General features: G+C 37.2%; 1 protein-coding gene across 2 annotated transcripts; it reads right to left on the reverse strand.

The window, feature by feature from the left end:
* Nucleotides 1-212: 212 nt before the first annotated feature.
* Nucleotides 213-25,675, reverse strand: tasor2 (transcription activation suppressor family member 2). 2 transcript variants are annotated; one of them, XM_053503545.1, is made up of 22 exons: nucleotides 24,846-25,675; nucleotides 22,317-22,465; nucleotides 21,985-22,080; nucleotides 21,813-21,885; nucleotides 19,809-19,900; nucleotides 19,585-19,722; nucleotides 19,177-19,304; nucleotides 18,106-18,119; nucleotides 17,846-17,945; nucleotides 17,635-17,729; nucleotides 17,354-17,454; nucleotides 17,190-17,262; nucleotides 17,024-17,095; nucleotides 14,720-16,912; nucleotides 12,459-13,185; nucleotides 11,218-11,638; nucleotides 4,921-8,991; nucleotides 3,407-3,529; nucleotides 3,166-3,319; nucleotides 2,928-3,033; nucleotides 1,526-1,707; nucleotides 213-882 (listed from the first exon to the last, which is right to left on the reverse strand). In XM_053503545.1, the coding sequence occupies exons 1-22, from the start codon at nucleotides 24,874-24,876 to the stop codon at nucleotides 785-787; spliced, it is 9,237 nt and encodes a 3,078-aa protein (XP_053359520.1). In that variant the 5' UTR covers nucleotides 24,877-25,675; the 3' UTR covers nucleotides 213-784. The 2 variants fall into 2 exon arrangements, with proteins under 2 accessions (XP_053359520.1, XP_053359521.1); XM_053503546.1 differs by having other exon boundaries at nucleotides 216-882; nucleotides 12,459-12,792.
* Nucleotides 25,676-26,561: the final 886 nt, after the last annotated feature.

Below are 26,561 nucleotides of genomic sequence, written 5' to 3' on the forward strand. Positions count from 1 at the left end.
ATATGAGAAGAATAAAGAATTTCACTGTGCAGTAATGCATATGTAATGAATGAAGGCTTGGCTTAACTTACAATAACAGAAGATTACTCATTCTTTATAACGCTGTAGAAGGTCACAGGAGGCATGAAGCCTATCCCAGTTTTGTTAAATAAATTCGTTTAGATCCCAGTGATCATCACAAACACAATGGGTTTCAAAGGATATGGTGCATTGCGTTTATTCATGTTCGGGAGCCACTTTATCGAGGTCAGGGTTGTGCTGGTTTTGAAGAAAATCTCGGGTTCATTGGGTGCGAGGTGGGAAACGCCCAGGGCATCATGCACATACACATTCAAACACACATTTTAACCCATGAATGTGTGAGGCTGTCACACTACTGTGCCATGCCAACAGCAGATAAGAGCTCTAAAAATGAGGATGTAAAGTCTTTGAAGTGCAGTACTGATATTTGTTCATCAGTGAAACAAATTAAAACAAACCACAAAAAGCAATCAACTGTTTTATTAAAACTGCTCAATATGATTTATAAAACCATATGAAAAACTGAAATAAAGTAAAATATCAGTTTTTTTTTACAGTATTTAAAATTAATACATATCAAACTTTGTACATAAAGCCTTCACTTGAAAGCTTTCATCGGGGTTACAATATAAATAGCAATAGAGTAGAACATTGGAAAATAATTTATGAACAAAAGAAAACTCGACAACAGATAATTAGTCATTCAATTTGTACAAAATGTAACTGGGTGGGGTGTATAAGCCACCATAAAACTTACACCAGTTTATGAAACTGAGCATGTGTCATTTGAGAGAATCCGTGAGAAGGTCCAAATATTCATTGTCAAAATCCCATTCTTCTCAAAAGAGTCATCCGGGGTATCTAAACAGGAAAGACAGAGACAATATTTGAAGTGTAATTATTTGAATAGTTATGATTGATCTAAAAAAATAACATTATAGACAATCTGATGATGTGGAAAAAAAATTTCTCATATTTTTAGCAACATTTTTTAAACCCTATTTAGACTTATATATCATTGTGCTTTTGTATACTTCATTCCGATTGGTCAGAGTCTGACATATTTCAAATCACACGTTTAAAAAAATATATAAATCATTAGGATATTGCTTTGGTATAAGAGGAATAGAACACTTTGCTGGTAATGTTATTGAAAAATAATAGCAAACAATAAACAGCAACCCTGCTTTGTGTCAGGCCTCATCACTGTCAGATAGATAGATAGATAGATAGATACATTATTGATCACAAAGGAAATTTTAATAATTTGCCTATAATAGCTTGTCTATTTTGGGTTTTATTCCTTACATATACATCTTCTTTTCAAATAATACTATGCTTGACTATTTCGTAAATTATTTTTCCTTCTCTTTTAAATAAAAATAAAAAACCCTTAACTACGGAAGAGCAGAAATGCTCAAATCATTTAATGAGGCACTGCATGTACTGTACAGTCTGGGAACTTTAACATCTACAAGATACAAAACGAGAACAAAAACTTCACCTGTAATGAAAACAGGGAACCGGGCAGAGACGTTTTGGATCTGGAGACGAACTAGACAGCGAAGGTAATCTGGTCTGACCCGTGAAATGACGTCACATTCATGATAAGGCAAGACCTCCACTATTCCTGCTTCCTGGCAGCAGTCGAGGAACTGTTTTCTCCTTTGCGCTTCTGGACTGCACCTAAAAGTAATAGCACTAGTTAGGTATTGCAGAAGTGAGACTTGTTTACTTTATAATGTTCAGGGGATTTACAATTCATTAACATAGACGCTAAACAAATGTATTTTAAAATGTAGTTCTAGGTAGTTTCTGTTACTTAATAGTCTAAAAATTACAGAACTGAAATGAAAAAGTGAAAGAGAATAAAACTGTATTTAACCTTTTCGTGCTCGGTGCACAGATTTGTGGTCAGAGAATTTAATGTTATTTTGGAATTGCGCATCAATGTTCTCCAAACCACTAGGGGGCAGTGTCAGTCGATCCATGGCAATATTTTTGACAGTATTTTTTTTTGTGCACCCTAGTAGTTGGTGGCACACTCATTCCAAGATGACTAACAGTATTAGTAATACTCAGAATGGTTCATGCCTATATGTGAGAACCTTCTGAAAAACTACAAGTATGCACTTTATCTCATAAAAGCACAACACATCAAACTATGAGCTACAGCAGAAGACCAGATCAAGTTCTGCTCCTCTCAACAAAGAACAAGAATCTGGGGTTATCATGATCACAGACTCATTGAAACTAGACTGCTGAACACTAGAAAAATACAAACAATACAAGTTTCTGTAAATGTTAATCGGTTATACACCTTTCACCAGAAATTCCATCACAAATCCTGGTTTGACTTGAACGCTCCTTGTATTTCAACCAGTCTATGTGGTACCAACCACAATACCACAGTTACTGTACTGTCTCAGAGTTCACACATTTTCCCTCACTCAGATGTTTAATACAAACATCATATGAAGCTCTACATGATTTTATGCATCTCGTTTAAAAAAAAAAAAACATTTTAACGCTAGAATTAGTGGGAACATATTCACTCATTCATTTCATAAAATTCTGGTCTTTTCATTAAAAAAAAGCAATCAAACAAACTTCTATCCAAGTATGTAAGTACCCTGCTCCATTTTTGTTGATTTGCAGGTACATAGGCCCATGCCCATATAACTAAAACATACAGCTGTCCAGCAACTTTATCAAAATGAAATCTGAACAGGAAACGGAATCATTTATGCCACAACGATACCCGACAATCTTTCTCAGGCTGCGCCACTTTTTGCACAGTTTACTTTAGCTATATATATACATATTTTTTTTTTTATGTGCGGAATATTATTTGCTATGCAGGACTAGACATGACAAAACGGCTAGAACAGAAACTGCGACCTTACCTTGCATTTTCCCGAAGCTTGCGGCTGTCTCTGTAGTGCAGAAACCATTTCCACTTCCCTTTTTTATCGAGCTCTTCCATAATGCCCACAACCTTTTTCATGTTTTCTTTTAAAACATTTTGCAAAATAATAATAATAAAAAAAACAAGAAAAAAAGTTATCAAAAATCTAAAACGCAACATTTCCATCTCGATGTTAATTTTAAAATGATCATGTTTTAACTAATAAAATCCAGTACCTAAATTTAGTGTGTCCAGTGCGGTTTCGTCGAAAACCACAAATCCTCCCTTTGCAAAAAGTTCTTGGTGTGTGAGGTTCACGACATCGTCAGGCTGATCGATGCCCGCAAACAGAACTCTGGATGACTTTTTCAACTCGAGCAAATGCGGAACCTGGGGAGTCATGAAATAAGTGCATATCTGCAATTAGATTCATATAGAGATTTTTTTTTTTTTTCCTAAAAAATGAACCTGACTTACCTTAAATATGTGTTCTGCAATGTCCTCGTTTCTTAGGATAATAAGTAGAGGAGTTTGCCCGTTGGCATCAAAGTCAAACTGGTAAGGCTCCACTCCGGTGTGGCCCTCAGCTTCTAGCAGATTCTAAGGAGCAGCATGTGGTTAATATGTATATTTTTTCCACAGTTATAATTTCATTATTCCAACAAGAAGTTAATCGTTGCCGCATGCTAGTATAAAAGGACTTTACTAGCGCAGCTAAAGTTCTTTTAAATATAGAGAAAAAGTTTTTACAAAACTTTTTTACATTACATATTAAAATCCATTACATTTAAAACCCTGACAGGCGAAGTAAATAACACTGACTATATTGTTACAGTGGCACCTGTCAAGGGGGAGGGCTTGTATTAGGTGGCACCTTTAATTTATTTATTCTCTATACTGCTTATCCCGTACAGGGTTGCTGGTGGCCTGGAAGATATCCCAGGGTATTTGGGGCATGAGACGGGGTACGCCCTGATTGTCGTGCCAATCCATTGCAGGGCACACAAGGACACACTCTCACACAGTATGGGAATTTGGAAACATGTCTGCAATCTTTGGATTTTGGGAGGAAACTCATCAAGCATGGGGAGAACATGCAAACTCCATGCACACGGACGTAAGGCAGGAATCAAACTCTCAACCCTGGAGGCCTGATGCTAACCACCATGCCACTGTGCCAGAACATGGTCAGAACATGCAGTGCTGTGCAACTTGCTGTATATGAAGCTGTGTAGCTGCACACCAGTCAGACCGGACAGTAGAGAAGGGGAAAAAAATAGATTCAGTTAAGTATTGCGATTCCTTTGTGTGGCAATTTATATATCGCCACATGGACTGCAAGATCAATAATTTTTTTTTTTTATTAATTTGTGTTTGCATTCGAGGAGGTTATAAATTGCAGTTTCTCCATAATCCTATAGGTGGTGTACTTTTAACTATTCACAATGCAAAGCATTCTGTGTAAGAGTAAATGATTTGCTAAGTTTGTAACAAAAAAAAAGGATCTAACTGACACATCAATAAAATTACAGAATCGCATTTTGATATTACGGTATATCAGGAGGTCCCTACTGATTTCCATTCCCAAGATCCCTAGCAGAATTTTTTACACGAAAAAACTCCCACATATAGATGAAAAGTTCAACCTAAGTCATGCTATTTATAGATCATGCTATTTATAATATTAATGTGCGAGTAGTTCAGGGTGATTTTTTGCTAAGTTTGTAACAAAAAAAAAGGATCTAACTGACACATCAATAAAATTACAGAATCGCATTTTGATATTATGGTATATCAGGAGGTCCCTACTGATTTCCATTCCCAAGATCCCTAGCAGAATTTTTTACACGAAAAAACTCCCACATATAGATGAAAAGTTCAACCTAAGTCATGCTATTTATAGATCATGCTATTTATAATATTAATGTGCGAGTAGTTCAGGGTGATTTTGTTTCCTTTAAAATACAACGTCTACATAAATATTTTCCTACCTTGGTTTCCTCAAAAAAGGGGTCATCAGATGTAACCAAAATGTAGAACTTGTACTTGGTCTTGCATGCTTGCCTCACGATAGAGTTCAAATTATCATGCAGATAATCAAACATGTCCTTTTTGATGCGACCACAGAAGCCAGGCTGTTTGCTAGTCGTAGCGTACTCGATATCCCACTTTCTTTTCAACTCGTCATTCTGATGGGGTACAGTCTTGCCGGTGCAAATGTCGTTCATCATGGTGTGGTATGACTTTGAACATTCTTTGGTTATGTCTGATAACTTCGAGCAAGTTGCTTCAGTGCCTCTTTCACAGAAAAGGCTTTGGAGATGTAAGGGCTTGCTGTAATTTGAAGCTTTCTTTAAGGCTTTCCTTTCAGACATGTCCACATTGATCTTAAACTTAGAATGAGTTGGCCAGGTCTGATCGAGTGCTGAGAAACTATTCTGCTCATCAAGTCTTGAAAATTGAATGGTCATAGGGTTTTCAACAGGGCTGATATTTAGTCTTTGTTGTGGTTTTACTCTGGATGTAGTCTTGCAGTTTTTGAGCAAATGAGTCATCTTCTCTGCAAAGATAAGGTACTCAAGTTCCATTAAAGACTGGGTGACAGATTTTGATCGCTGTTCTTCTACACTTTGACTTAAACCATGTCGCGTTTGACTAGAAGGACTTTCAAATACCACTCTGTTACCTTTCTTGTCAAACATAGTGACTATAGAAGAAGGTGAATCATGAAACGGTCCATCGTTCTCTTCATTTGACTCAAATACTCCCTCTCTCCTAAAATATCTGCGCCAGTCGAACATCTGCTTGCTTTCGCCTTTGCGCTGATAAGGGCTAGATGTACGTGTCCTTGTTATGCTCGAATGATCTGAACTACATGAAAAGGTCTTTTGGATGCTGTAGTCTATGGTTGTATTAAAGTCTTCTCCATCCCATTTATTTTTACAGAACTTTCTATGGCGTTTCTTTTTACTGTAACTCGCAGGCTCTGAACCATGACTCTCAGACTCATTATTCATTTCAGCTAAACCTGCCCGATGTCTGAAAGAAAAAAGTCTTTCATTTGACTCATCCACATTGGGAGTAGATTCTGAATAATGAGTCCTTTGTACCAAAGAGTAGTTTCTCTGTCTAATCTCTTTTGGCCTATATGCAACTTCCCTGTGGCCAGAACTGCAGGTTGTATAATGTCTTTCCTCATCAGGTGCATACCATTCACTGAGGTCTTCTTGTCCCATTGTTTTGAAGCTTGCACTATGTGTCCATGATAAAGGAAGCTTTTCATAATGATCATCGCCATATTGCTCAGAAAAATGACCAAACTCATCTTGTTGATGCTCTTTTTCTTTTGTATGTCCTTGTGTGGGAATCAAATGATCATCAAAGTAAACCATGCTGTCCTTGGGTACATGTTCATCACTTACAAATGGTTCACCTTTATCAGCCTCTTTGACTCTAGCATTGAACTTCTTATGGGACCAAGAAGGATCCTGAGAGGGGGCGATATGAGGTGGAGACTCTTCTAATTCTAAACTCGAATCCTCAGAACTATCAAGTGCCAACCATATATTGGGAGGACGCTCCTTTCCACACATTTCTGTTTCAGAAATGTCCTGTGAATTACCTTCCTGAAAGCTAGAAACCTCATCAGTCTCTTCGCTGTACAGTGGTTCATCCTGAGTTGGGGTAGAGCATCTGCTGTTCATCTCAGTCTCAGTATCTATTTGCAGTGCTGGTGGAGATACATCCATGCTTTCAAAATTGTCACATGCTTCAACCCCTTTTTGGTCAGTGCCGTTCTCTACCTTTTTAAGGCCTTTAACTGAACCATCATTTGCATTTGAAATTGCCAAGTCATCCGCTTCTTCGGTTGTGCCCTGGACGCTAGAGTCGTTTATTTCACATGGTTCTGATTGAGCAACTCCAGTAAGGGGAAAGATATCAAATACTTTGCTGTGTTTGTACTGAATGACCTCAGGGGTTGCATTTTGAACCACAGTGGCATCAGGAAACATTGTGCTTTTGCCATCATTCTGAGTTTGGGTGCAATTGCCACCAAGAGCAGATGAATTGTTGCTTACTTTCAATACAATTAACTCATGGGATGTTGAGCTAACCTGACCTGAAGATAAATTATCAGATATATCTGGCTGAGCACCCTCTTCAGGTTGCTCTTTACAACTGCTTGCCACATGTGTATCCGTTTTTATTATATCTTTCTGCATCTTTACTGTGTCTTCCTCAAGCACTTTAAAAAGGCTTTCACCACTGTATATATTCACTTCACGCACCTCTTTATGATTTTCATCTTCTGAATCTTTATCACTGGTGTCCATATCTACCCAATCTGTACAATCTTGAGAATCATTGATAGTGTTCTGATTTTCAGAGTCTAATTCGTTGTTGGCATCACAAATGAGCTCTGCTTCTACTTTTTTTTCTGTTTCATAATTTTTTTCTCCTTTATCACAGTCAACTTTCCCAGATTCATCTTCCTTTTCTTGGACTGCCATGTCTTCTGTTGTATCAGCACTTTGCTGGCTATGCAGAAAGCTGTAGTCTTTCACATTAGGCTCACATTTGGTTTCGTTCACATCCTGTATGTTTGCAGGTGTGTCGTCTCTGACATCAAACCCAGGTTTGGCTTCCTTGTTTGTGCTATTTACATCCTGCACATCTGCAGATATATCAGCTCTCACACCACGCTCAGGCGTGGCTTCCTTGTTTGTGCTATTCACATCCTGTGTGTCGACAGGTATGTCATCTTTGACACCGAGCTTATCTTTGGCTTTAGTTAGTACACCTACGGATGCATCGTTGATTTTTATCACAGAATTAACTTCACCTAAGGCATTATCACCCTCATCACATAAACCATGAGGAGCACTTTCTTCATCATAAATGGATGTGATATCATCATTAGGCATTGTCTGAACTGTGTTTGCCTCATCGTTAACATGCACCCCTGCATCCTTGTCATCTCTCACAGGGATATCCATCTCATTCAACCTGCATGCAGCAGGTACGATCATGGATGTGCCATGTCTAATAATCACAGGTGTTACAAGGTCCTTCATCTCATCAGCAAGCTTTTCCTCAGGAGTATCATTCCAGACATGACTTACAGGTTCAACTTCCTCCTTTGTTTCATCATCCACATCAAGTAAATCTACAGGAGTTTCATCTCTGACATCATGGACAGATCCGGACTTCTCTTTTGCTCCATCATTAACATGCATCTCAACAAGTATGTCACAATCATTTCCAACATTTATCTTTGTTTCATCTATAATAGATTTGACCTCCTGATTTTTCTGGTTTCTTACATCAAGAACATCCCTTGGTGTCTTGGATTCGTTGTTAAACGTTACCTCGTTATTTTTCTCACAAGAGACAGATTCCTCCTTCCTGCTATTCACATCACAAATAACTATAGGTGTTTCATCTCTGGTAAGAAGCACAGATTTAACTTCAATTGTTGCTTTATCATGCACAGGAACAGAAATGACAGAACAGCCTCCTGTCCTAAATTTAAGTGCACACTCATTCTTATTACCAGGATGTGCATACACTGGTGTGCTTTCATGTTTTTCCTTATTCACTACTGAGTCACACTGCTCATCTTTGGATAGTGTCTCAGTGTGCACTGAAACAGTTCCATCATCTTTGTGCTTTTCCTTAAAACTCAATGACTTTACTATGATTTTTCTTCCAGGTAAAGAATCAGGCACTTTTAAAAAAGTCAGAGGCCTGAGAGGCCGAACGACCTGGTGGAACACAGCCACACTTTTTCTCTCTGTGTCCATTATCCCATCACTATTTATATTCATGGCCTTTGACAGTGACAGGTCTTTGCCAAGTTCATTCCTTTTCATGAACACTTTCTGTTCATCTAGTCTTATGTTTGATGCATGGTCACACAACTGACTGTATGCACCATTGCTCTCCAAAAGTTTTGTGTAAGAGCTTTCAGTGATGTTGGTCGCATTGTCCTCTAGGTCGCTGCAGTCACTATGATCAGGCGTGAGATTTTCGTCCAAAGTCTCCACAGTGGATCTATAATCCTGTAACAGTTAACAAAAAAGTATTTAGATTTTTACAGGAGCTAAAAAGGATGTATTTCCTGTTGTTTAAAAATAGCAACAAACTTATACAATACAATAGAAGGCATGTATACATGTGTGTCTAAGAGCGATGTGTGAGCGATTTCAGTCTTTTAACACCTCACAGATACAGTTATTTTACCACAGAGCCATTAAATTCTTGAACCTGACCATCTGATTAATTGAATATATTAACTATTTTCCATCAGCAATATTGAAAGTAATTTAGACTGTAAATCAGATAAGCTTGTACACTATATGGCCAAAAGTTTGGAGACACTTGACCATTACATCTATATAGGGCTCTTGCTCACATTGTTCCTACAAAGCTAGAATTACATAATTGTATGCTGTAAAAATCAGTTTTCCTTCACTCGAACTAAAAGGATCAAACCTGTCTCAACATGACCAGGCATCTGTATGTGAGCAAAGCAAAATGTTTCGTCAAGTTTGAAAGAACCCGAGTCACCCACAAAGAGCAATGAGCTCAACCCCACTAGACACCTTTTCAATAAACTAGAATTTTAACTGCACCACAGCCCTCCTCATCAGACACGCTAACTGACACTGAACAATAATGCTCTTGTGGCTGGATGGGCAAATCCCCATGGCGACACTAAAATTTAGCAGAAATCCTTTCCAGGTGAGTGTGAAGATTTTGAAAAAGGGAAAATATCTGGAATGCGGTTCAAAAGCGCATATAGGAATAATGGTCAGGTGTCCCCAAAATTGGACATCTAGTGTATTAATATGCTTATTGTAAAACATTCCAGTTGAAAGAATCTTCAGAGTCAGTGCTCCATAACATCGTTAAATCTGTTCCTAGGAAAGTCTTTAGAACAAAGGGCTTTTGAGCATTCTCTGCACTATGATGAGTTGCATAATTATTATTATTATTATTATTATTTTGTCTTATTACTTTTACACATAAGGCTGGCGAGTAGAACAAAAGTTTATAGCTGCTATATCTTATGTGACAACAAAAAATTGCTTTACATATATTCCACAAGTTAAATATATATACAAATACAGTCTGTTATCCTTCATTAAATAAAAATGGCTAGCTACGGGAAAATAAATAATTTTGAGGTAGCCTCAGACCTCCCAGTCTTTGATTATTTTCTAGCAGTATCGCTTTGTTCATGGGTTTTATTTCTTATTTTATAAAAAAAAAAACCCCACAATATGTAACACATTTTGTTTCTGAAAAGTATGGGTTATATAATACTTTCCAGAAAAATTTAGGCTTTAATGTTAATGTTATAAAACTATAGGAAATAGCGATTATTCGGTTTAAACTTTGCTTTTGTAACCTGAATGTTGAAACTTAGAAATTAATCTATTTTCTATGCAAAAGGGGCAAATTTATATATTTTCATTCATATAAGGTCTTAAATAAACCAACATATGAAGCAAAATGTACATGAACTTGTACTCATTATACAAAAACAAAAAAAATATAGAAGTTAGTATGCTTTTGAAATTTGCAGAAATGTAAATCACTTTGAGATACAGTATAAGCCCCACATATAGTCTCCCACCATGTTTTCATTATATGCTTCCTCGTAGCAGCATCCAAATTCCAGTATGTCAAAATACACATATACATGCATACAAATGTAGCTTATGGAAAGGTCTAGAAAATTCTAAAGGGTTCTTGAAAATACTTGTCAAGTTCTACAACATTCTAGGAAGTTCTTGAAATTTCTTTTAAGTTCTAGAAAATTATCTATCAGCAACCCAGCACTGTATCTACCTGGAAAGTTCTAGAAAATAAGTATATTAGAAAATTTCATTACCCAGGTCACAAAGGCAAAGTTTAAAGATTAAAATATTTTTTTTTGCCATTTAATTTAAGCATAATAAATTTGGAAAAAACACTTTCTGCTCAAAAATAAAGTAAATATTTTTTCACATAGTGTAATAGTCATAATAATCCGCTAATATTTAGACATGTAATAGACAGTTGTCAAATATGCGTTAAATATTATGACAACACTTCTGATTTCTCTTAAATTTAAATAAATAAATAAATAATTCTGATAGTTTTTCACTTAAATGTAGTAAAACCCTCTTCAATTGAATATGAAAAAATGCATTAATCATCTAATTTGTATTTTTAGTTCATTCTATTCAGACAACAAAATGAAAATCAGACATGGTTTACTTTGCCCTAGTACTGCTTACCATAGAAATGCCTTTTCTTAGTACACTGGGAGAATGGTCTGAACTGGGTCTTTTATCTGGCTCTTTATTCTCCCACATGTATTTTAGTATTGACCGTACGCCAGAAATAGGTGTAGGTTTTTCTCCAGAGGTGCTGTCGTCTGCAGCCTCAGGTGTTTTCACTGAAAGGTCAAGAGCATCTGAACCAGGATGTAAGGAAGTATTTCTGTCCTCTTTCGTGGACAAATCAACATCAGGCAACGGTGAGGAAGTCTGAATAGCAAACTGTAACACATCTGAAGGATTTTTTCCTTCCAATGTTGGAAAGGTGTGATCGAAGTGGAAGAATCTTGAAGTGGGTTTACTGTAGAAAAGACCTATCCACATATGGAAGATGAGGTGCACCTGCTCATAATTGTCTTCAATGCTAAAATCCCACTTGCTGAGGAAATTAGGAATAAATAGAAATATGGTTAGCGTTGAACACAATGTAGATCATTTTGGCTATTTAAAATCACTCATACATTAAAACCTCGGATTGCGAATAACACGTTTTGCGAGTGTTCCGCAAGACGAGCAAAGATTTTGAATAAATTTAGACTTGGTTTACGAGTATCATGTATCAGTTGTGTGCGCATGTGCGTGATGGAGAGGGTAACTGTATAAGACAAGAAGGGGAAAAAGGGAGGGGCTCCTTACTTTAGCTTCACACACACACACACACACACACACACACACACACACACATACACACATACATAGCGCCTGCACGCATAAACAAAAACACTTATCTGTCGGGATTTATTTAAACTTTTTTTAAGGTAAAGTGCAGGTTAATTTGTTTTATTTTGACTTTATTTTTATGAATTTATTTTTGAGGCTGTGGAACGAGTTTTTATTATTTCCTATGGGAAAATTCAATTTGGATTACGGGTGTGTTGAAACACACTTCCTGCTCGTAATCCAAGGTTCCACTGTGTATAAAATCACTCAGAAGCTAAATAATCCATTTCCAATGCATTTGACACTGACTTATTTCAAATAATCCTCTTTGAGAAAGGGGAAAATCTGACAAGTGACAGCCACGAACACAACGTTTTATACTACATATGTATTTAATTGTTTACCATGTCACTACACTTTGACGAAATGACTACACAACACTTTATAGCACTTTAATGCTTTATGTCAAATTGTTACAATGCTCTTGAGTCACTTAACATTACCTAGTTTTAGATGGAGAAAAAAAAAGAAGCACATACCCATGCAGCGCTCTTGTCACACATTTGTCTAGTTTGTCATTTGTGAACTTGCTGTCAAATTTGAAATCATAGTTTTCCTTCCAGAATCTTGTCACTTGGATGGAGCCTTGTTTTTCAGTCACGGTTCTAGTGCGAAGAAATAAAGTGCTCCATACTTTGGCCTTGACAGCAGCTGGGGGTGATGGTACGAGTGTCAATCCGTTCTTGCCTTCTTTATCATAATAGCCTGGACTAGCAAGATCAGGCAGCTTCAGAAGGAGGTCAGATTTCATGGACAGATGAGAGTCAACTCGTCCAACTGGAGACTGAACCTGGGGGCATATGCCTGTCAAACCTGACAGCAGAGAGGTGGGCTGTGAGTAAGAATGCTCTTTTGATATTTCTAATATGAAATCCCCAGTCACAACAAGACCCTCTGGAAAAGGAGATTTTAATCTGGGGGTGAGGTCTCGCAACAGATGAATGACTGTTTGCGGCGAGCTACTGGTCCTGGCTCCGTGGTGTTTTTTTCCCAGCTTAGGCAACATTTCGTCACTATTTACACTGAGGGCCAAATCAGCCAGTAGATTAAGAGCATCTGAAGGTGCAGGCACACAAACAGCCACTTCCTCTTTATTGCTTTGGCCACCAGAACTAATATGCTTGGCCTCTAACCTATTCTGTACTGGCTCAGATATGAGCTGCTGGTCGGCTTGTTTAACTAATTCATTAGGGAAAAAGTTGCAACCTGTAAAAACAAAAAACAAAACAAAAAAAACAGACAACAGAGAATGAAAAAGCAGCAAGAGTTGGACACGAAAAAGCAGAAATTGTCACAGGCGCATACATACATGTAAAAGACATAAGACAGAAGCTGTAGAAGGAAAGAAGCGGTGCTTAATGCTTTCTTTACTGAAAATGTAAATCTTATACACTGCCTGGCCAAATTTTTTAAAAATTAAATAAAAAAAAAATAAAATAAAATAAAAAATCACAATTTAGACTTAAATAAGCAAATACTAAAGATTTTGATTAAATACCTTCTGCAGTGATTATTATGCTTCAGCTGGCAGCAAGCCTTTTAACCCTAACTTCTCATTTCTTAAACAACCTTGTTGAAGGACATATCCTGTGGTCATAAAAATATGTTTCTGTGTTTCAGGTAAAGGGCAAATTATTGGCAAGCAAAAGAATGTACTAAGACGGTTGCTCAAGTTTTGTATTATTAAAAGTTTAAATTATAAAGTTGCATCATTTAAAAAAGTAAGAAAGAAAAAAAAACACGACAATAGAAATAAGGGCTGTTCAATAGTAAAAGAGCAGCTTCACACTCAATATATGAGGAGAACTCACAGGATTTGGACTAAACAGCTGTATGGCCATAATAAAATCACTTGGGAAAAAAAAGTCTTAAACAAAGATTGAACTTTGGAGTGCAGATTGTCTTTATTCCAGAGTGATCACCCATCATGCATATGGCCACTGTACAAGGCAGTGTTATAGGTCTAGGCTCAGCAACATTATGTTGGAATAAAATGAAGCCAGCTTATGCCTTGAATATACTAATTATCCCCTCAAAGCATTTATTCGTCTCTGATGGCATGGTGCATGAGGAAATCATTTTCACAAATTAGTTGGCAAGCACAGAGTAATCACCTCAAGCCTAATGAAAGTCTTTGGGGAGTGCTGGAGTAGACTTTATGGAGTGGTTTGACTTTCCCGTCATCAGTTGTCAAAAACAACTCCAAAATAACATAACACGAATAGACAGAAAAATCTTGGGGTTGCATAAGATGGATGAAAAAATTCCACAATCATCAAATCTGAAGGTGGTCCAAGGTTTTTTTTTTCTTTTTTTTTGGCCAGGCAGTGTATTGTTAATGTATCTAATAGTAGTATTAATAGTAATATTAAGATTTAAATTTGCTCTTTCTATATAATTAATTAGGAGCAACAACAAAGAAGCTAGACAGAGGCAGACAGACAGAACAGAGCTCCACATGTTTTCAAGTAAGTCTGTGGAAGGTCTTTAAATATACATAATTCATGTCATTAATTTAAAGTGAAATAAACACTTATCCAGACAGAATCTATTGCTATGCAAATTATCTGGTTTAAGTTTAGGGTATTTACTTTACTGTTGATTAGAGGTGTATACTGGGATTCCCAACACACATTTCTACTGTACATCTTTTTTACAGTGATCATACAGGGTATAGTAATATACCCTGAATCATCTAAGCTCTTACTTAAATCCACAAAAGCATCACAACATTTCCTACCATTTTCTTTAGGGATCTCTGAGATCCGCTTCTCCTGAGATGGTGTGGCCCTCTGTCGTGGTTTAGATGGTGCATTTTCCACTGTCCCTTGGCACCCAGCTGATTCGGGATTAGGCTGTAATGAGCTGCCTTTTTCAACATCTGCATGAGGAGCCGATTTGCCGTTGTCTGCATTACTGTTTAATTTTGCTCTTTTTAATTCAGGCTCTGTATTATCTGATATCGATTTCCCATGATCCTTTCCACCAGAAGATTTGGTCCTTCTTGCTCTTTTGAGCACTGTTTTTAGTTTACTTATAGATATTGCTCTGTATACATGGTCTTTCACTGTGCTTTTATTTTTTTCAGGTGTTTCCAGGACAGATGATTTTTGTGGGGACACAGGAACTTCTGAAGACGCTAGTGCCTTGGGTGGCGTCTCTGAAATGTTTTGTATGTGTGATAAGGGCATATGCTGACTTCTGTTTTCTATTTCTGATGGCTGAGGTTTATCATGTGGTGGTGGAGTTGTTGGCTTCTCCACTAAAGGACTTTCGGTTGTAACAACAGATGATTCTGGAGCTTGTTTATTTTCATTTGACTTTATGTCACCAGGAGCAACTTCTGAGCCATGGGGGACAAAGACAAAGCCGCAATCTGTGATTATGTTCTTGAGGCCGTATCGTTCTCTCATATTAATTCCTTCCATTTTTCGTTTCGGTGTACTGGATGTAATGTTAGTCGTAACAGTAAGTTCTGTAATGGAGGTATTTTTCTCAGAGTCGCTGTTTTTATCAGATGGCGTTTCAGTGTTTTTAAAATTTGACCTCAATGTCCGCCTTGCGCTGGCATCAACTTTCCACTCCCTCTTGAGCCTTGGGAGAGAACGCCAATCTTTTTTGAGTGTGCTAGGTGAGGAATGTATTGAGTCACTGTTACTGCTCTGTTCAGGAGTAGGAATAGCTTCTGTTGCAGGACTTAAAGATAAAGTAGTGTTTTGAAAGGGGGTTGTAATTTGACTGAATGTATTAGTATTGCGTTTTGACGATTTCCTTCTTCTCCTTCTTCCGTGCCGTTTTGGGGCAGATTTTGTCTCAGCAGGAACACTACTGCTTACCTCTGGCTGTACTTCGTCACAGCCTTCAATTAATGCTTCAGTCTGGTTTATTGATGTAGTAGGGGTTGAAATGGATGTTGGAAGGCCAGCTTCCAGAAGGTCTTTATCTGCAATAGGCATCTGACCTCCAATTTTAGGAAGCACATCTGAGAAACTGTCTACTTTTTCTGACTGATTAACCTCCATCTCGACATTAGATGCCAGAGTTGAGGCATCATCTCCAGTTTCTGTAGATGATAAGGCCTCACTGGAGGTCTGAATTGTTTCTTTCGAAGATGCCTCAGAAACCTCCCTTCCATTGCATTTATCGTCAGGTGAGACACCCTCAGATGTGTTTTCACCGTCTTGAGCAGCAACAATGTTCTGAGCATAGTGTTTTGTATTGGGGTCACCTAATGTAGATGAAGAATCGGTCCCTTCAGCTTGGTTATTATTAGGTGTTATCATAGCATCCGTTGTTGCATCAGATGTGCTATTATCAGCAGCAACCACTGCAGCACCAGACATGTTGACGTCCTCCACCAAACCCTGATGGGGCAGTTCATCGGCTACAGTCTTTTCTGTTTCAGCTTGCTGCTCAGCTGTCTTTTTTACATCATCGGAAACATTCCTGCAAGTTAAATAATCAGTTTCGTTAGGCAAATCTCTCTCGGAAACCATCTCCGCAGGAGTCTGTGGGGCCTCAGGTGAGGATATATAGTAATAGACATCATCATCGTGATCATCACTGCGTTGCTGCTTTCCGGCAGCTAGGAGTTCCAGTGCCCGACCCACTGGAATTTGAAAACTGCATGGACTTTTTAAGTACATCCTGAGGCGATCCCCCGTCTGTTCTGTCCATTTTGGGGCACTCTTAGGAAAACCATCAGGTACATCATACTGATCAGGAAACATACTCGCCTCCCTGCTAGGGCTGTTAGTTAACCCTGGAAAAATAAGAGCAGCAAAGTCCTGCAAATGTTTTTCCAATGTGCCAAGGGCATCGTCCTGTTGCTGGGGAGGACACTTCTCCATTTCTAATTCGGCATAATTCAGGGCAGGGAGAACTTGAAGAACCTCAGATGAAACTGTAGTCTTATGGTATGCCCTCTTGGTCTCTAAACCCAAAAAAAAAAAAAAAAAACAATAATCAGAAACAAAGACACCATATGAACAACGTCCAAAACAATAACTTGTGCCACAAAATACTTTAGCTATATCTTATTCACCTCGTGGCACGGTTCTGGAGTCCGGATAAATAAACATTCCTTGAAGAGCAAAGGCTTTATCTGTGCCTGCACCTAAAAAAATTTTCCAAATATTTTACTAATCAGTAAAGCATTATACACATTTAATTAAATTTTGAATATATAAATATCTTTGGAATATCATTACCTTCATAGGACAGGAAATTACATGAATGTAAAATTACAAGGAATCCGCCATCTTCCAAACATATAACAAGGGCCTGCAAGTAAAACAAACAAAAGAAATAAAAATAAATCTGTCTTCCTCTTTCTACTCCACTAGCTCAAATGTCATTCACACGCCAGACTTACCATGTCCTTTTCCTTTAACTCTTGACTTAAGAAAGCTAGGTCATTTTTTGCTTCAAATGAGATGACTTCATACATGCTAAACCATTTGCCATCTAATGAAACTAAAAGAAGAATATTACAAAAAAAACAAAAAAAAAAAAACAAATAAAAATCAATCCACAAGTAATCAAAATATCCACGTAAATCTACAGTCAAAAACCTAAAAAAAAGAAATGACTCTAAATTTCTTTATTCTACGTGACAAATACATGGAATGAATAAATGAAATTTTAAAAACACACCTTCACCAAGAGGAGAAGTTTCAAAAACTGCTTGAGGCAATGTCTTCCTCAGTTCAGAGATTTCAATGATACGGTCAACTTTAATTATTTTTGGACTAGAGAACAACAACAAAAAAAATATTCAGATCAATTAAAATAATTAAATAATATAAATAAGATTTGATTTGTGTAGTTTGACTCCTTTGTTTCCTCCAAAAATAATCCAACTTACAGATTTGCTGGAAACATGGCTCCATGGATGGACCTCAACCCGATGTTGTACAAAATAGACTCAATCTTTAGCTGGCCACTCCATGGTTGGTAATGAAATGCTGAAAGTCATTAAATTAAATGGCAGAAATTAAGGAACAATAAACAATAATCCAGAGCAAACTTTTCTTCACAACATACAATGAGATGAAGTGCTCAAAAATGCTCTGTGTCAACTTGTTGCAATAAGGTAAGATGGTAAAATATTAATGGAATGCTTACATGACTTTTCTTGGCTGAAAAACAAAGGAGAAAGGAGAAACAACTTAGACTTTGCAAAATATTTACATAAGCAAAATATTAACATGATCTGCTTGTGGTGTTAAAAAAAAGATACAGAGATCATTTACATTTCAAATAAGTGCATAGGCAAAAAACAAACAAACAAGTTATTTTTTACTAGTACTATTATTCAATATTAATAATCTAAATTATATACACAAATTCATGAAGATACTGGTAAAGTGTTTCAGGTAATATTTACATCCATTGTGATCTTGCAGTTGCAGACTAGCACCAACATTTAAATATTTAAGATCCCTTTGGATTTTCATGCAGCATTTATGCTGGCAGTAGAGCAGTAAATCTTAGTACTAGAGATGCTTTCCATTTCGAAAACTGTCATTTTCATTTTGATTTGACTGGACAGCACTAAAGTTTACTCTCTGATTTATTTTGAACAGCTCTATTTCTTACCGGTTTTGAAGCATTAATAAATGAAGGAACACCAAAATGTCTAATACAAAAAATAAAGAGTATTTTATAATTAACTTAATTGACAATTAACAAAAAATATTTAATCACCCTTTGGTTATTAGGGAGGTCAGCATACCGGTTTAATAGACTATGTAAAAGTACCCAAGCATGGACTTTCCAAAAGGGAACATTATTAAAAACTGTTTATTATTAATTAATTAATTAAAAAATTTGGGTTGGTAAAGGGGTGTTGGACGTTTTAAACCAGCCCATTTTCCTTTAACCTAAACCTTTCTGCCTACAGCTCTTAATGGGGCTCTTGTGTGTGAAAATGCCAAGAATTTAGCAGTCAAAGCCATGGAGATGAATCTTTTCCTCATTTGGATGTCTGTTGTAAAAATTAACTGACGCTCTATACCTGTATTGCTGTCATTTTATGCATTGTTCTGCTGACACACTATTCCGTGATAAAATATACGTGTATAAACACACACCACACAGTACCTAGTTTTTACTTTAAAAAAACCTACACCAGATCAGATGCAACCCGCCATACTTTTTAAACACTATTTAAACAGTAGCACTAATGAAGCTGACCTTTTCTCCATCGGCTCTAAAGAGATGGACGTTTTTCCATAGGAGAAAGCCACAATGGCGAATGGACACACATGTCTTGGGCATGGTTCAACCTTTTTTCCTTCATCCAGCAGCTCATACATATAATACTGAAAAGCAATGATAACCTGGGTAAGGCACAGCATTAGATTCGATTTATTTCAATTTAAACCCCTCATTTTCAGCTAAATAATGACAAAAGAACAATAACAGGACAATCAAAGCATTCCAATGATGCTGAAATAAAAATATATTCCCCAGATCTGTGGTGGGTAACAACATTAAGGCGTCCATGCATGTAAAGACACAGCTTTTACTCAGTTTCTGGTAAAGGTGTGTATGTGTTTGTGTGTGTGTGAAAGCTGAATTGGATAATGAGCTGATTGTCACCTGAGTCCTTTCAAATGCTAGAAAAGAGCTGGTGGTTGTACACACTGATCTGAGCTGCTCTGATACATGGCAGTCAAACCCAGCAGTCGGAGGTGTGAAGTTTTGCGTGTAGTTTTCTGTCACTTCCTTTACTCGACCCTAGTGACAAGATGAAGTTTCATTTTTAAATAATGCAGCTATTATAAAGTTTTTTTTTATTATTTCGAATTTCTTAAAAACCATACCTTTGTCAACTTTAACAGAACAATGTATCCTGTCTTGCCATCATACCAGCGCTTAATGTCAAGGCAGTCAGAGTACTTTGAGATATACACACCTGTTAAAAAAACAAAACAAATTACAGCCATTCAAATTTAACACCACCATTTCCTTCAGTACCTTCAGCATATTTACACAATCAGTTTAATGCTCTAGATACCTCGCATGATTTAGCTCTGCAAGTAAAAATACTACCTAACTAAGGGCTTGCTTTTACTTTACCTTTTCTGAGGACCAGACAGTAGATTTCATCAGGCTTCCGTTCAAGTTTTTAAAAAGCATTTAACAAACTGAATATCATGCTTTAAAAATTTAAATTGTGACAAAGAAAAGGCATGCGTCATGAGCTTTAAGCAAAACATACTGTATACATTTACATTATCACTCAAAAGTCATGCTGTGTTCTCTTTGCAAGCTTCAACACATCATGTACCCATGCAAACGGCCATAAAATTCAGGAAAAACCTGCTTAACGACATTAGCATGGGTAAGTCAAAAGACAAGTCTGGCAAGAAAAGACTGAATCGTGGCTTCTACACACACACAAACATCCCCTTCTTTTAAATAAAATAGCTATAGTCTAGTTGGGAAACATGATTATACTCCGAGAACAAAAAATTAAAAGCTCTATTTTTAATCAACATTTCCATCTGTTTTTCTTTGACTACTCAATACAATATGTTTTTATTTTTGAAAGAAAAAAGAAAAAGTTGTGTGACTCTCTTTAAATTTCTGTAGATTTCCTGAGGAAGGAACTTGTCTAGACCAATCAGAATATGCCAACGCTATGTCAGTGTAAGGAAGAAAATGTGTAGAAAGGAAGAAAAGTACACTGAGAAAGTTTTATGTTTTATGCTTTATGACCAGCTGCACTCACTCCTTTCTTAGAAAGTCTTTCAGGGAAAACTAGTGTGGAAATATACTGTAACAGATAAGCCTGGTCCGTGTCCCATCCTCAATTATTCCAACCTAATGAAAAGAGGACTAGGGTGTTTGCCATACACTAGCTGTTCCCATCCCATCTGATTAAAAAAAAAAAAAAAAGAAAGAACAAAAAAAGAATATATAAATGAATTAATAAGTAAGTAACTAAGTAAATAAATTTGTCTGAAACATGTATGAACAATTCATGTTTAATATCTGTGAAATATCTTCATGGATCCTGAGTTTCATTTTCATTTTATGTCATGGCTGGATTGCTCCGTAAGCCCTTTGAGCTGGTCCTGCTTTCTGTTTCTATTTCTTACTTTCATATAAAGCCATACATTCATGCTTTCACTTTCAAAGCTGGATGACTGCCGAATCAGTACACAGTGACTGTCTGACTGCCTGATCAGCACACGGTAAGTGAAGCTTTATTTATGTGCATAAATGCCATAAATGTATTTCAGTTTAAATATACAGCAACTCCTTATTTATAGGCTAGAAGTTAGGAGGTTTTCAGGCTTTGCCAGTGAGGTGCACGTCATGAAGATCCTGCATTTCATACGCTGTGATTTTTTTCTTTTCTTTAGGTGTCTTCTTTAAGTGTTGGGAAATGTACACATATTCAGATACAATACATATAAATCTACAGTGCAATTAATTACTCACTGTATTCACTTAAATGTTCCAGAAGGTCATTCTGATTTGCCTTAAACAAGTGCTTTACTGTGCAATCAAAACTGAAAGTACTGCCTGTACTGATTTTAATTTCTAATGTATTGTAATAGAAAAAAAATTGCTCTCAATGTATAATTTTTGATACAAGTTGTGTGTGTTAAACCTTTGAGTACATATGCTTAAACTTTCTAGAGCACATTTAAGATTATTTAAATCACACTTTCTTGCTCTGTCCTGTTTTTGGCTCAAGCTGAAAAACTACATTCCAAGTACTATAATCATTAAAACATAACAGTTAGACACACCCACCTACAGCCGTTACCAACAATGATATCAGATAACTGTACCACAGGCGTGATGATAGTTACCCTTTGAACGATCTCCAAGAGTGGTGCATGCCCCTTGCCCAACAATTAGGCCTGTTTCCGCAAGTCTATTTGCCTTTAAATAAAGATCAACAGGTGGTCAGGCTATTTAATCACTTATTAACTGGATTTAAAATACAGGTCCATGATGGTGTTCAGTGTTGCGTGCATGTACCCTGGATTTGTCATCCAGCAACAAGAAGCCGAACAACTCCTCGAGTTCTTCTTCAGAGTATCCTTGTTCACGTTTTTCAGTGCGAAATGCATAATACTGTGAGAAACCAGATAAAGCAGAGATGTATGAAATTTTTTTTTTGCTAAAAAACAATGAAACTAAAGACCACAAATGACACATGGAGCATTCACACAAACACACACACACATATATATATACATATGTACACACACACACACATATATATATATATGTGTGTGTGTGTGTGTGTTGTGGGAACATGTACAGTATGCGTACACTCACATAAATACAATATTCATGTGTGTACTTACTCTTTTCTGTAGAGCTGGATTATTGATCAGTTGTGCTGAGCTGTAGGTAAAAGACTCTTTGGACTCCTCATACAAATAGTTGTTACGTAGAGGAGCTAAAATACTGCTTTCAAAGGTTACTGAGCCAGAAACCAATGGCTCAAGGAGACCTGCAATCACACAGGAAATATAAAACAACCCAATATTAATATTTATTTCTAATTTATTTTATTACAACCTCATTTTTTGAGAAATGTTGTATAAAAAACTACTGTTTTTCTGTACTAAAGACTTTAGAATATTTATTTATAAAACATAAGCTATGAAAAGCATTCAACTCTAAATTGTGTAGAATAACAGAACATAGCTATGAGAGTAAAAACTACCTTATTTTCTCTACCTAAATATAATCTCCTACACTAATAAACATATCCCAGCACTTCACTACTGCATCAAGATCTAAAGTTTTCCCAGTACATTAGAGATAATGAAAACTGCCTGCTGAAACGCTGGTCTCCCAGGAACACCTTGTGTGTAAATGCCTTGGAACGAGGTCAGGACTGTACAGGGGACGTGGCAATAACTTCCAGCCAAGTTCCTGTAATGTGCAAGTGGTGCTCATGAATGATTGTGTGTACAGTTCCCACAGACAGATGTGTAGATTTAAAGGGATAAAGTGTTCCACTTTTCGAATGCTTGACTGCAGCGGGCTTTGAGGATTATCGTTCACGGATGTACGATCTTCTTTTAAAAGTTTGCACCATTCAAGTGTTTAGCTGCAGCTACGAGTCTGACCACCGTACTGTGCTTGAAGTCAGCTGTAAATGTCAAACAGTTCTACATCCTTATTCACTAGAAATTTCATCACAAGTACTTGTTTGACTTGAACTCCCTTTATATTTTTTCCTTTTTTAAAATGACTAGAGGAAAATTTGAATAAAAAGAAGTGTAATGGTACTTTTGCCTTGCATGCTACTTCTAGTAAGTCCAGATTAAAAGTTTAATTTTGCAGATATGATTTGACATTTTGCATCAACTGCTTTCTTTTCTTTAATTACGATAAAAATCTTTATACTTAAAGGCATAAAACGGACTTAAGTAAATCTGAAACAACAAAAAAGCTAAACTTGGTTATTTTAATATAAATGAAACATGCAGTATAGACACAATCGTATTACAAATCTTAATGAAGGATCACATTTTATTAATGCCACACATCTGTATGCATAAAGCATAGAAACTGAAGATCTTTTATAGGTATTCAAAGCAAAATATTTACTTGACGTGTATTTATTGCATGCTACTTTCGTACCAGGACACGTTTTATCACTGCCACACTTCTGTATGTAAAAAGCATAGAAACTGCACATCTCTATGCATTTGAGGCAAAATATTTAATATACATGCTTTTATTGTGTGTGCCTCTCACACAAGATCCACTCATTAGACGGGCTGCCAATCCATCGCAGGGTGCACACGCATACACACACTACGGGAAATTTGGGAATGCCACTTAGTCTAACCTGTATGTCTTTGGACTGTGGGAGGAAACCAGAGTACCCAGAGGAAACCCACCAAGCATGCACACAGACCCTGAGGTGGAAAGCTGGAGGTGCAAGATGACAGTGCTAACTGCTACGCTGTTATGTTTCAGATATCTGGGATACAACATCATAGTCACGATTTATTAGTGCCACACTTCTGTATGCATACAGCGTAGAAACTGCAGATTGTTTTCTGTGTTGGAAGCGAAATATTTAATAGTGTGTATTTATTGTGTGCAACTTTTGTACCAGGACAAGTCTCAGAACAATTATTCATTCATTTTCTATATCATGTTTCATGATATAGAATCCGGGATGTAATAACAGGGTGACATTTTATTAATGCCACACTTCTGTATGTATAAAGCATAACAACTGCACATTTTTAGCGAAATATTTACTAGAAGTGTATTTATTGTGTGCAACTTTAGTACCAGGACACATTTTTCCAATGTGCACTCCATAAAGTCATTCTGCAGATAGAACAAAATGTTCTGCATGAGTGCTGGGTCAAATGTGAGAAGTGTTTCTCTTTTCTCTCTCTCTGTGTTTTTTTTTTTTCAAGATTCAGAACACAAAAGGAACTGAAATCACACAGACAGCCAGCATGTGGTGTGTGTATGTGTGTTTAAGCAGTCATTATGAGTTCAGTCATGTATTTATAACCGTTACTGCAGTAATTACTGTTGTTATTATTAGTATTAATACTGATTTTTATTATTTCAATTGGCTTTAAATCATTTCATTTGGTTCCCAAAGTCAAATCATGATCTATTTCTTTGCTTAGAAAGACTTCTTTAATGTTGAAACAGATATAAAAACACGCACACGCCATTCTAGCCGGCCAGCTAGCTTTGCTAAACCCTGTAACGTTTTCGTCGGGCTATAATAAAAACAGCCAAGTCATGACACGTTTACAAGAATACACAGAAAATGTTTATAGGTTATAATAATATGTAAAACCATCTACAGTACGTTCACGGGTGGAAAAGAGGAAGACGTTCACCTTCTTTCGATATAGTAGTGTCATTCTCCATGAAGGCGAGGCATTGGCTGGGGTTTCTGCGTTCCTCCTGATGTACGACAGATCACTTAGATTTTCCTTTCATTGCTTCGCGGAAATATGAAGTTATACTTTCCCGGGGAACAAATCAAAGATTCAAGTCATCCCTCTCAGCCCGAGAAAGCCCACATTTGTATAGCTATCTATTTTTTTCTTTTTAAGCTCGGCTGAAAGCTGGTCTCGTCTCAATTTTCAAGGATACTGTTGTGTAACCAGGAAGTGAGGCTAGCACGGCTAGCTAACTGCTGCTGCTAAAAAAAAAAAAAAAAAACCGTCCAACCCTGGGCGTCACTAGAAACATTAGCATCTCACAAGGCAAAGTGTTACAGTTATATGTACTTTGTATTGCTCGTTAAATCTCGTATGTGCGAGCAATTTGGGTTTGACTTAACGCTTAATGCTAAGCGCTTCTGGTTTAACAGACACGCAACCGTGTCAAAGCGTCGAAAAAGAAACAGAAAGTTAAACCGAGCTGCGCCTCCATTTTGTGTCGCGTTCACACTTGCTGTTTCGGTTTCGTGTCGCTGGTAGTCGCGCTTTAGCTTTCGGACGAGATATCGGTATCCATGCAGGATCAAAATAAACACCAAAACAAACAAACAAACAAAAAAATCTAAACATAACCTGTACCTAATTTGGTAAACATCACTATATCAACCTGTGGTGTTCTCAACCAGTCAGAATCACACAGTTCATCATCATGAAAGGACTGCACAATAATGAAATTCATTCATTCAGGGCATTGGTGGCTCAGAAAGGAGGTTTCTCGTCTGCCCTGAGGAAAGCCTGGGTTTAATTCGATGCAGTGCCAGTCCCCAGCCCGGATAAAATGGGAGGGTTGCGTCAGGAAGGGCATCCTTTGTAAAACCTGTGCCAAGTTGGATGGTCTGCTGTGGTAATCCCTCGACTGGAAAGACCAACAAGAACTTCTATCAGCAGCTTCAAAAACCACCAGTGTCCCAGGTCCACTGGCAGCCATAAATTCCCATGCCTCCATCATATTTGACAGATGACATGACATGTCTAACAACATCAACAACAATGAAATTCATGCACTGACCTTTCATATCGTTTATCCCAGTGTACAAGGTCTCGGGGGCCTGGAGTTATCTTAGGAGACTTTGGGCACGGGGTGGGGTTCAGCCTGGACAGAGTGGCAATCCAACACAGGACACACACACACATACTGCAGGCGATTTGGGAAAGCCAATTAGTCGAATCTGCATTTCTTTGGATTGTGGGAGGAAAACAGAGGAAACCCACCATTCATAGGGGAAACATGCAAACCCTCAACGATGGAGGTCCACAGTGCTGACCACAATAAATCAATTTTGAGATTTTTTTTTTTATCCTAAATAACCAAACATTTAGACACACGTTAGTACAACTATAAGTCAAATGAAATGTTTTCCCCTCATGTCTCATGTGCATAACACACATGATGTTATATCATTTCTATCCGTTATCATTCCCTGTTAAGTCTGGTTCCTCTCAAGGTTTCTTCCTATTGCCATCTCAGGGAGTTTTTCCATGTTTTTCCTTGATGAGCAAGCCAAGGGTGACTGTCGCTGTCATCCTTGGCTTGCTCATCAGGGACAATCTAATTATTATCTAGACACATTTTTCTTAAACATACACACTTCCATAAATTTTCTTTTC

The sequence above is a fragment of the Clarias gariepinus genome, chromosome 9, assembly GCF_024256425.1.
Source record: "Clarias gariepinus isolate MV-2021 ecotype Netherlands chromosome 9, CGAR_prim_01v2, whole genome shotgun sequence".
Lineage (NCBI taxonomy): Eukaryota > Metazoa > Chordata > Actinopteri > Siluriformes > Clariidae > Clarias > Clarias gariepinus.

What these genes read in the sequence shown, in the direction of transcription:
- tasor2 (XM_053503545.1), bottom strand. Translation starts at nt 24,876, where the DNA reads ATGGAGAATGACACTACTATATCGAAAGAAG. An exon ending in CACTACTATATCGAAAGAAG is followed by an intron (nt 22,466 to 24,845) that starts GTGAACGTCTTC and finishes GTGTGATTGCAG; the next exon opens with GTCTCCTTGAGCCATTGGTT. An exon ending in AGAGATCCCTAAAGAAAATG is followed by an intron (nt 13,186 to 14,719) that starts GTAGGAAATGTT and finishes TTGTTTTTACAG; the next exon opens with GTTGCAACTTTTTCCCTAAT.